General features: G+C 32.2%; 1 protein-coding gene across 33 annotated transcripts in view; it reads right to left on the bottom strand.

Annotated features, from left to right (window-relative positions):
* LOC148625171 (uncharacterized) overlaps nucleotides 1–12,760 on the bottom strand; it is a 64,083-nt gene that overhangs the window by 33,711 nt on the left and 17,612 nt on the right. For 31 of the 33 annotated variants that reach the window (XR_015919871.1, XR_015919870.1, XR_015919869.1 and 28 more), the window contains 6 exons: nucleotides 11,538–11,757; nucleotides 9,536–9,791; nucleotides 8,803–8,829; nucleotides 6,383–6,619; nucleotides 3,572–3,646; nucleotides 400–595 (listed from right to left, as the gene is read on the bottom strand). Coding sequence is in view for 30 of the 33 variants with exons in the window: in XM_088568498.1 (XP_088424624.1) it covers nucleotides 400–595; nucleotides 3,572–3,646; nucleotides 6,383–6,619; nucleotides 8,803–8,829; nucleotides 9,536–9,791; nucleotides 11,538–11,757 (1,011 nt within the window). In the remaining 3 variants the exon portion in view is untranslated. The remainder of the gene's footprint in view (nucleotides 1–399; nucleotides 596–3,571; nucleotides 3,647–6,382; nucleotides 6,620–8,802; nucleotides 8,830–9,535; nucleotides 9,792–11,537; nucleotides 11,758–12,760) is intronic. The other 2 variants (XM_088568501.1, XM_088568530.1) reach the window with 1 other exon arrangement.

The following is a 12,760-nucleotide window of genomic DNA, read 5'->3' as shown; positions in this document are numbered from 1 at the left end:
TCTTCGTTCAGATTTTAAAGTTTTCAATATTACATTTTCATTCAAAGGGTGATAACTCTAACTCAGTTGCCAGTTTATTTCAAAATTATCTAGAAATCATAAAAACAGATATAGATTATCTATAAAAAAAAATTAATGAGAATTGGGTAGCCACATTCTTTCCCTAGAAATTTGTAATATCAGAGTTATATGTCTGATTGTTTGCTGATTCCAAACATAAAAATTTGCACAAACCCATTCAATTCTCATCAATAATGACACTTTTATTTCATCAGACAATTTTGCAACTTCTTTCTAAATATCTTGATGCATTATTTAATAGTACACAAAAGTTTTTAAACATTAAAACATTTTTGAGGAACAACATAGTCCCCCCTTTTTCTAACCCTCTCTACTCACGTTCTCCCCCTACTATCTTTGTGATCAGGATCAGCACCATATTTCAATAAAAGTTTTGTACATTCCTTGTTTCCAAGGGTAATGGCATAAAACAAAGCAGTACATCCATTTGTATCAGCTACATTTACTTCAGCACCTAATTTCTTTAATTTATCTACACAGTCTGAATGTCCTCGAGAGGCTGCACAGTGTAAAGCTGAAAAAAATAAAATGATTTGTTCTGTAATAGTACTTAGCTTGCTTTGTACCATATATTTGTTTATTTTTGATAAACAGCAGACTAAAATATCAAACCATATTGCTGTCTTCATATTTCTTTTACACTGTTTCACATTAGTCAATTTTCATTAGCTCAATCATAGTTTTTAAAGTATAGTCTTAAACCTAAATAAAAGAAATGCACATTTCCATCTAAATTAAAATGGGTCAAAGACGTATATGGCTGAATTTCGTTAAACAGGAAGTAGATGTCTCACAGGCCAGAAATCAGATCCCACAATATGGGACCCATACCTGATGCTGGATACCAAATGTCAAGAAGATGCAATTGGTATTTGCAGAGAAAAGTGATACGAAAATATTTTCCCGTCTGCCCACATATCCTACCAACATTTACCATAATATAACCCGATTTTCACAATATAAATTCAGCCTAAAATCCATTCTGTAATCACATCTCAAAAATGTTCTATTTACTATCACATGAAAATTATGTTTTCATTTGCTTCAGAAAAACTTTATGAATATGCTTCTAGTACAAATGCCCTGGGTTGTTGAAGTGTAATCTACATGCTTGTTATTGTTATTTTTTCTGTTTGGGTGGGTTGTTGTCCCTTAGACATGTTCCCTCTTTAAACTCTTCTCTACATTGTACTTTAAAACCAAGACTAAGGGTAAATTTCTGTATCTAAGAATAATTAAAAAGCACACATGTTCATAAGTCTTTCAACAGACTTCAATGAAACATTTCACAAATGTGTCAATAAATCAAAGTGACATGTTGTTTGCACTTTGAAGAATTTTGTTTTGAGTTTGCCATCTGTTTTAATTCTTTTCTTGTACTGGGAATTTCTTTAAAAATAAACAACTAAATATTTCCTCAGGATAGATGGCCTACATTTATACCAAAAAATTAAAGTTGATGTGTGATGGGGATGAGAGTTCCACACTATGTACAAACCATCAAGTCAGAGCTGAATATGAAATTTCAAGTCCTTCAAATGAAAGGTTTCCAAGATTTAGCCAATCATAAATTACAGACCACTAAAATTTTTATATTCAACAAGCTGTACGTTGATGTTCAACTAGACAAAAGACATACACAAGGACTAAAGCTAAAACACAATAATGGGACAGAAGTTTGTACATAGAGACAGCAGAAAATGTTTATATTTGAAGCATAACTGAAAGTACTATTAATGCATAATTTTTCCCATTGCAAGAAAATATAAGTATGGTCTATGGAGTATTTCTGTACAAATAGCAACTATTGGAGTTTTAGATTTAAAATAGCCAGACCAAAAGAGCAGCTTTGGACCCATGCCCCCCCCCCCCCACACACACACACACACAAACACACATACTCAAAAGTTGGACTGTTTTCATTGAATATACATAAAATTGCTGGAAATGTACTGGAGTGAATCCCTTTTCAGTCAATTTAGCCCCCCCCATCCCCAAATGCTGGAAAGTTTTAGTTATTGAATAAATGAAAAACTGCTGGAAATTTATTGGAATAGGAATAAGTCCAGTCTGCACCCCTCCCCTTTTTAAGAACTTTTTGGACTGACACTTTTTAATGTTTATAATTGATCCCACCCACATTTCCCTTCCAAATAAAAATACCATGATTGTTGTCAAATCAAAGTATAATTTTTCAGATAAAATAATCTCCAATTCCAACAATGGAGAAAAGGAATATTAATTAAATCTAATATGAAGAAATTACACAAATACATACCATAAATGACAAAGCAAAAAAAGATTTATAGTTGAGGAGTTAAATTACTATATGTCTAAGTAAGAGGGATGTGCAAAAATAGGGCAAACAATACTGTTATTATTTTCTACAATTGACTGTGGTATGATTCATTTCCATTGTGAGTCCCTGTGGGTCTTTTGGGTAATTTTAAATCTATGTCATTAACATGCAGTAAAAATGATGAATGATGTCAAAAATCGCAAATCATACATCCTAGGGTATTTATTAAATCCACAATCTTGCTTGAAAGTTAAGTACAAAATCTTGTCTCCTTATTACATAATCAATATGATGAATTTTCCTATTCAATATATTCAACACAGTTTTACAAATATCAAACTTCTGACATTTCTGTCCAGCTTGTGTATGTGGTGGGGGAGCATGGGCCCAAGGCTCTCCTTTTGGTCTGGCTATTTTAAATCTAAAATTTTAATAGCTGACATTTTCCATCCCATTGAGGTTGTTGTCTCTTTGACATATTCACCATTTCCATTTTCATTATAATCCCATTTTAAATTTTAAGACTCTTGGTTATACATATAATACTGAAAGAAGCAGCGAAGACTCCAATTATGCAAAATCTCTAAAACTTATTCTTGTTTTTTTTTCAAAACCTAATTAATTACCTTCCCCTGACAAATGCAGAAAGGATAAAAATACAGGTACTCCTTTATCAAATATCACTGCATAAAATTAAATCAGGATCTTGCTTTGACAAATAAAAACCTTACTCATTAATACTGAATTGTTTGCAGTAAAAAGAGATAAGGCTAAAACCTTTATGAGATAGTAATGAACCAAACTCCACTGAAAATGAAAGATAAAGAAACCTCAGAAACCAAAGAATAAGATTTACAGTTCTCCAACAAGACTCAGTTGAGTTAGAGAACATTGCAATCTTACCCAAGGGTTCTGAAAATTCCTAGTCTTGCATTTTTGGCAAGAATCATTTATTTTACAATCAATTTTGTGATTAGTATGCCAACTCGGGAATCCCCTGTTTGTCACTTTTCTTGTGACATTCCACCCCTTTCTGTGAAATTTTATGGGAATAGCCCAGAGAAAACGATCCCTAAACAATAATAAATATCTATTAATATGATTTCAGGAGGGGATTATCCAGCCAAAAACCTGAAGGCTTTCCCTGGTCTAAGTGAAGGGTTGTTAAATCATGTGTAAATGACATCATACCTGTCAGACCATCTTTATCTACAGAATTTACATCAGCACCAGCATTTATCAATAACTTACAGGACTCGGAATTTCCTGAAATAGAAAAAAAGCTTACAGGGTTCAAGAGTTTCATGAAATAGAGAAATCACTTCAGAGAACATAGAATTTTGTAAAATATAGGAATGAAATGATATCAAAGTTGACACAAAAAGCAATGTTCAATATTAACAAATCTTGGTTAAAGTTGAATGGCACTAATAAATTTGGACAGATATCCTCTTAAAGAAAAACAAATTGAGATGGAAGACTTAATCAGTTCAATCATGCAAATATAATTATATGTAATAAGTAAGAAACTGACATAAACTGATACAAGAATATCATTAATTTAGACATTTTTCTTATTTAATACGTAGTCGCTTGAAAATGTTTAATACACATAAATGACAAAGAGTTGTCTATCTTGATGTATGTCATCACTCAGGAGTAAGGACACTTCCAGGAGATTTTCTATCATCATCAAATACACATAATTAAAAAAGGCTTGAAATACCAAACTTATTCAAATTTAATGTTATACAGTATAGATAATTCTGTTGCAAATTCGGTGCTTGAGCTGCATTCATAGGTAGATCTAAAGAGGCAGGGGCTAGCTTATGGTCGAAAAGTTTGTTGATTATAGAGAACCAAACTGGTAATCAGTCCCCCCTTTTAATTTTCTGGATACACCAATGGCATCCTATATTATATCATGTCAATAAAAGATTTTTAGTTCAGAACCAAGTTGGAAATCATCATTTTGTTGGAGTTACACATAAAACATATATCAATGTGTCTATATACCTAAACATATAAAATTTCTTGTAATCTACTGATTAGACAGAGAGTTGTTGCCCTCTTGAGGTTTTGATAAGTTACAAAATCCTTATGTTGGATTATCTGAATGTATCTACCTCTGGGGGCATTAGACAATTAAAATATGTATCCCCCCGTTCCAAAGTTCAAAGGGATGTAACTCCCACAATATTCAGTGAATCATAAATACATGAAAATGTGCACAACTATTTATCATGTCCTAACTAAGTTTCATGAAATTTGGTGCAGTAGTTTCCAAGCAGTTGTGCTTACAAAAACGTGACAGACAGACAGATAGACTGGGAAAAAAACAACATGTCTCCCCACCAAATGGGGGCAGACATAATGCTATACATTTGATGCCTTATCTTGCTTAAATTTGTTGTATGGAGTATGATAAAGTACTTTGAATATAAGGGGATGTGCAAGGTAGCTCTTGAAAGGCTGAGTTTCCTCCAGAAATCAAGTAGACACCTGAATGGCAATTTAATTACCTGAAGAAGAACTTCAGAAAAACAAAGATATTGACTTTAAAGTGACTTGACAACAACAAAGAAACTCAAGTACCAATGCTTTACTTTAATTTCCTTTTGAAGTGACTACAAAGAAATTGATTTCTCTGTGTGCAATAAATTTCATTCCTATCACATAAACAATTCTTTTGTTAATAAGAATGCAAATTTCATTATCTGCAAGTAATAACAGGTTCACTAAGTATTTTCATTAAAAACTTATTTGAATTTAAAAGCAATCTAATTCAGCCCTGAATAAACACATGCAAATTACTCATTTTATTTCAATTAAATTCTAGATGTGTTATTCTGGATTGAATATTTTAATAACTGCAATAACAAATAGAAAAGAGTGTCAAAGAAAGTTTATTCAATTTATTTTGACTTCGCTCAAATTTTATAAACAATCCTATACAACAAAGAAATACTTGCACAATATCAAGTTTATCAATAACAGACCATATACATAAAAATAGTAGAACAGACTAGAAGAAGTGTTAAATTCATAATATATTTGATCTATTATCAATTAAAAGATCCAAGAAGTCTAAATCTCTGAATATCTAACTACTGCATTCTACAGCAGTAGGTACAGACTATTTCTGGCAAGAAGTATATACACAGCAAAGGTGCTACATATGATTATCATATGATTCTATAATGTAAATGTTGACTTTCTAACATATGCTTTATCATATGATTCTCAAATGTAAATGTTGGCTTTTGTCACATATGATTATCATATTATTCTATAATGTAAATGTTGACTCTACCATATGATTTATCATAATTATGATTCTCAAAAGTAAATGTTGGCTTTTGTCACATATGATTATCATATGTTTGTAAGCACTTACTATTATCAATTGCTTATCATATGAAAATCATATTTTAAAGAAAAAATATGTTAATCACAAAATGCTTTTTCTGTGTAGATTTTCATATTTCTGCTATCTAACATTAAAAGTACAACTTTAAAAGTTAAAGCCTTTGGCAAGAAATTTAAGAAATCAAACATCTAGACTACTGAAGAAAATATTTATATTGAATTTGCATGCATGTTAAATATTTTGAATGGTTTTCATTTAAATCCTGAATGGCCACTGCCATCAAATGAATGGGGACACTCATAATACAAAAACACAGTTTTTGCTGACAATGCTAGGAATGAATTCAAAATTTCAGGGGTAATTAAACAAATAGTAATTTCATGGAAAATTTGTACCATCCACCCTACCTTAAAAAACATGCCTAAACAATACCCACTAATTGGCAATAACCTGTATACTTAGTATATTTGACATTTGGTAGCCCACTGAGACAAAGGATTGTCTAAGGCTGCTATAAGTTGTAAGAAGATAAATAGAACATAAAGAAGTAATGTTTAGTTTTTTGTTTCACCCCACCTTCCCATGTGTGTTGACTCTATGACCTTCTCACTATTTATGTAAATTTCCCAAACCTGCACTAGCCGCCCATAGTAATGGCTGTCTTCTATCTTTATCCAGAACATCACAAGGGATACCACTGTCCAGTAACTTTTTCAGAACTTTCTCTCCAATTTTAGAATCTGAGTGTCCATTGTCTCGCCCATTCATCTGAGCAGCATAGTGTATTGGGTATGCATTGTGACTGTCACATTTTGACAGCTGAGCATTCTGTTCTATGAGGACATCCAGTATTTCTAGATGTGTACATACTGAAACAAGAAAATTACAATGTATATAGGTACACATATTTTCTAATGAATACAAGGATAAAATAATTGAGAGTGATATATAGCATGGTATGTTAGTATGATGACGTATATACCTGTATAATTGAGACCAATGACTATCTTAATCGGAAGGGGATGACTGTAATGCTTTCAAAAAGAGACAGTGTGCTAAAGTAGTCTGAATTCACCGAGCTTTACATTGGATAATAAAATGCTTGGTAAAGATTCGTGAAGAACAGCAGTCATACTGATACAATAATAGCCCTATTATGGAGTACTGTAATATTCTGTCAGTTACAGTTTTTGAGTGATAAGCAGAAAAATGTAAAATTCAACCAAAATGACACATTTAGATGTTTTAATCAGCAGAAATGTTCATTCCATCATTTGTTTAAAAATTTTTGATTTGAGAGAAACACTTACTAGCAGATCTCAAACCCTTAAAATATAAAAAGAAGTTTTGTTAATTTTTGAATATGAAGGGAACAATTATTGACCTGTCCAAATTTACTGGAAAGCACTCAATAACAGTGTCTGCTACCTTATGATACAACTTGTATTCAGAAAAGTATTATTAAATTTGAACTGCCAATTTCACGCTGTACTGAGAAGTTCCAAGGTGAACTAGAAGCCTTTATCAAAGCCCCCTTAGACCCAATTTAACAGACGAACACAGCCAAATTCACAAATCACAGTTATATAATCTAATGATTAAATGGATTAAAGGCTTTTCACAGGCAATAAAGTAAAAATTTAAACCAATTTAACATGATCAAGTGGGTCCACCAATAAATGCTTTAAAATGCAAACTTGGAATTATTTGTGTGGGGAAGCACTTCTTGGAAGAGACTATTTATCAATTTTAGTGAACAAAATTGACAGATTTGATCATGTGCATGATAGTATATTGGATATTAAAGGGTATTAATTTGAAAGAATTTAATATACTACATATGCATGTACTTATCAGAAGAATTTAAATGAGAAAGATATTTTTATAAAGACTTAGAGTATTGAGTTCAGAAATTAAAGGTTACAGTACTGTTTTAAGGCTTTTTAAAATTAAGATACCGGGTAATCAAAAAAAAATACCAATGTTTAATTGATGTGTCAAAAGTAGATTAAGTATATCTACAAGTAAGATTAAAGTGTCAAAAATTATAAAAAATTATAGTATTAAGAAAAAATATATATGTATGTAAGTGCAAGTGAAGTCATCTATCACACAGTACTCATAGTTTAAACAAAAATTTAAGAGACCTTATATGTGACTTTCACCCAAAAATAAAATCAACTAAATTTTAATGTGCAAAACTTAACCTACTGCAATTGAACAGAGTACATAAAGACTTATCTGAACCTAATCACCAAAAATAAAATTAGCAAAAGAAAACATGGTGTCTATGTATATATGCTCTGGGGGTAAGTAAATGTAATATACATGTACAAGTATAGGAGAAGTCCCTATAAGCCACTTATAAATTGTGATGCCTGATAGTCTAAAGCAAGTTCATCTACACCAATCTTCATAATATATACCATACATTAGTACAAATGTTGCAGCATCTTGGCTGATAATTTCTGAAATTGACAAGAAAGACACCAGAAGCCAAATTTGATATGTTTTGCTCATGTGAGCAACAGACCAAGAAAAATATATCACCCTACCAATATCCTTACTAGTAACCAAGCAACAAACTTAATTTCATATACTCTGCATATCTGATGGGAATGCAGGGACAACTAAGATTTAAGGTGAGGCTTAGCCAAGAGTTGAACCCATGACCCCTTCATCATAACACAACCTTTTTATTCCTTATCTGTTGAAGGGATGCATTTTGTATTCAAAAGGGCAAATGTTTTCAGCACTGATAGTAATTTAAAGGAATACAATGTACCCATGAGCACGATTTTAATTCTTAATGAAATCATGCAATTCACAACATGACAGGTACTTCAATAATATCTAACTGGTAAAGCAAATAATAGTTTCAATTTAAATGCACTCTCAACATAAGTTTCATTGACTGCATATACATTTCCTTTACTTATTGATCTTTGCATACCATGGTACAATCGATACTTCAACTATCAGACATCACAATGTTGCGTCAGGCGGGAGATGAAAAAAGAACAATAAGCCAATACATAGAATCTGGTCTTACCTTGTCGTACTCCTTCCAAATGGTTACCTTTATAATGTAATTAATATTGTTATTCAGTGTGAAATCATGCGATATGAGTGGAAACATTTTTGCCAACAACTGCCTTGTTATTTATGGTTGCATTTCCACATTGCTCCTTTTGGTGACATTTCATTGAAATATTTGCTTCATGCGTTGGCTCTACTAATTAGGGGATAAAACTTTCATTACACAGCTTACTAATTTGAATTCAAATTTTCCATATAAAACATTATGTAATGTCATATACAACAAAATTTGAAATTCCATGAACCAAATGTATTTCACCAAACAAAATACAGTTGTCATAGCTGTAAGCTCTTCATGTTTACCCATCTATCCATCTATCCAAAATTCTCCTACTTAAACTTTCATGATAATCCATGGATAAAATTTTGAGAGGAAATAAAAAACATGTTCTAATGTTGGCAAATATGTTTACCATGAGTAGTAGCCTGTGATTTGCATCAAATCTGCTAGTTTATTAGTAAAAACTGCACTCAGTTATATTGAATAATATTTTTTTCCATACACATGCAAAAGTACTGCAATAACATTGATATTCTTAAGACCTTCTTAACTCTCAAAGCTTTTAATTCTGTAATTTTCTTATATGACTGTTCAGAAAGACTCAAAGCACTGTATCTATAGACAAGTATAGGGATGATTGTATTTTGTTTTCATAAAGATTCATGAAGATTGTTTCATAACCTACCAGTAGCCCAATGAGCTGGTGTGTGGCCCTCAGCATCCAAAATATTGACATCTGCACCTTTACGTACTAATAGTTTCAGTAACGGTACATTACCACCAATTACGGCCATATGAAGGGGAGTGAACCCTTGTTCATCCTGAACATGGAGGATAGAATCATCTCTCATTAGTAACATTTCTGCACATTGTGTTTCTAGATTGTCTGCACAAAAATGAAGTGCATTCTTTCCTGTTTTGTCTGTAGCTGTGACTGAGGCCTGCAACAATGAAATAAAATTACAACCAATAGACTTTGCTGAATGACCCTTCTTCATTGATGGTAAATTTGATCCCTGGACCCTATCTTGTACCCTTTATACAATGACCTGTTTCTTAGTGTTATTAGGTAGCATAATTCTCTACATTAAAATCAGAGCAGATGGGCAAGCAACCAGATTTATGTCTGTTCGTTGCTGGACCCCATGCTCTGGATTACAGTAATAGATATGAAGTGACTACAATACAGGGGGGCTGAGAATAATGTGGTTATATTTGTATAGAAAAGGAAAACATGCAGACTAAGGAGCCAAATATACAAACTCTTTAAGAGTAGATTACATTGTACAATGGATAGACAGTCACTGAGTTAATTCATTCTGTCCATCAATTTCCGGAAGAGTAAATGGACAGACAGACTGACCAAGTTGATCCAGTACAGCACTACATTTTTAAAAGAGCATAACAAATCAGCTGTTATTATTGGAAACAGGTATTTTATAACTGAACATTTACATGAAATATTAATACGAAGTATGAGTATCATATATCAGGATAAATGAAAAGTACGAGAAGTATTCATAGTTTTATCTGAGTGTAAGTAGTACCTGCCCCATGTTATTTATTTTTGTTCAAGTACCTGAATCAAACCCTTAAATAGAATTCATTTTAGACAGACAAGTTCATGGCACTCAAATTTCAAATTCTGAATAAATAGATAATGGTATAAAATATTTTTTGCCTCAAACAATCAATATGAATACACATGTTATATAATCTATTGTCAGTTACAAGAAACCACTTAGATATAATTATTTATACCAGAGATGTCTAATGATTATTTCTATATCTCTTATGTTATATTAAACCATCAATACCAATCAAAGTGATTGATAATATTTGCCAATGGCAGACATTAATTGTCTATATAATCAGAAAAGTTAGCCAAACAGATAAAATAATTAATGGAAACATTGAGTTATCAGAGACTGTGTGTTTTATATGAGGATCTTTGTAATACTTCAATTTCCACATAAATCTGACACTTTATTTGGATGTCTTTCCCAATTTAAACCTTTTTTTCATTCTACTTAAGTTTTTATACTGTTCTAAATGAGGCTATTAGGTAGACGGAATGTGTCCATAAGACATGGAGATACCCCATCCAAAATGTCTTGTGGACGGGAAATTTGAAGCTGCATAAAGGATTTTTTAATAGTTTCTATGAAGGTTTTCTTATTAACTTTGATACACGATTATTTACAAACTAAATGTTGTAACAGTCTGAGGTGCTATCCTGAATTACAGTTTATAAATTACTTTCTCCCACTATGCAAGTTTCTGCAAGTTCTCAAACCATATAACATTTCCTAAGATTTCATGGGAGAAAACCAAATCTCCTTCAGCCTTTTCTTGATTTAAATTATTTCTCCACTCGCTATGGTTAAATTAAGAATTTAACTAGCTCACTAAAGCATGTGCACTGAAAATCTTAATTTTAACACCTCAAGAGGAAAAATTATTTAAACCTCACATTACTGAAGGAGAAACTATAGTGATACATGTATTAAAACATGTAATATTATAAAGAGTTACACACATGTACTAAGAACCCTTAAAGAATATGTATACCAAATCCACAAATTGAAAAATCCACTGGCAAAATATGAAAATTGATACAAATCAACAGGGTAATTTCCAAATTGATGGCAAAATTATCCAATCAGTAACTGATGACTCAAACGCACCCCATTTTCTAGTAATTCTTTAAGTTCCTCTGCATTGCCATTTTGACATGCAACTATCACAGGAGTAAGCCCATCATCGGTTTCCTGTTCTATAAGTTCTGGCATGATGTTTAATCCACTGTGAAATAATTTCTTTAGAAACTTAGGTTCATTAATGGCACACACACGATGAAATATAGTCCTTCCTTTATGGTCAGAGTGTTCTAGATCCGGGTGATATCTGAAAAAATGTAAAAGTCATGTTAAAATTACTGCAGCATGAAAACTACACATATTTCCATTATAGATTATTGTTTCAGACAAGAAATGGAAAATTTTTGTCAAAATATTTGATAGTTTCAACTTCTACATCCTGACACATGGAGAACAAACAGGTCAATTATACATGTACTGCAAACCACGTCTATAGCCTGACACATGGAGAACAAACAGGTCAATTATACATGTACTGCAAACCACGTCTATAGCCTGACACATGGAGAACAAACAGGTCAACACATGTACTGCAAACCACGTTTATAGGCTGACACATGGAGAACAAATAGGTCAATACATGTACTGCAAACCACGTCTATAGCCTGACACATGGAGAACAAACAGGTCAATACATGTATTGCAAACAACCTCTATAGTCCGACACATGGAGAACAAACAGGTCAATACATGTACTGCAAACAATGCCTATAGCCTGACACATGGAGAACATAGGTCAATACATGTACTGCAAACCTATGTGCCACATAAAAAAGAGGGAAGAGATATTATCAAACTTCATCCTAATACCCATGTATAAATTCCCACTTGCCTGTTTAGCACCCTCTGTCAATGTCTTGATTAACAACAGTACTCCTAATAACAATAAATCTATAGAATTTTAAAGAGGTACATTCTACTTTTTCCCCTTTCTAAACAGTATCACATATTGTTGAACTGTACTCTATTTCTAGTTTATGCAACACATATACAACAAGGTACATGTAATTTTGTACCATAAATATCACCATAACTGCAAGGGTACTTTTATATCTGGGTATGAACTTTTGTGGTTTGTCAACATTAACGGGCATTCATTCCAGATATTTTGAATATGTGAATTTCATCACAGCATTGCGGTTTTCAATGATTTTTTTTTCAGTTCATATGGAGGTAAAAGAAAAATATCAATGGCTGCAATTAGTACTTGCTGAGAAAAGTTTTACCAAAATAATTGGTCTTACCAGCCC

Source organism: Perna viridis, chromosome 2 (genome assembly GCF_037379345.1).
Source record: "Perna viridis isolate PV_CMFRI_1.1 ecotype Kerala chromosome 2, ASM3737934v1, whole genome shotgun sequence".
Classification (NCBI taxonomy): domain Eukaryota; kingdom Metazoa; phylum Mollusca; class Bivalvia; order Mytilida; family Mytilidae; genus Perna; species Perna viridis.
This window is presented reverse-complemented; position numbering and strand designations above follow the sequence as displayed.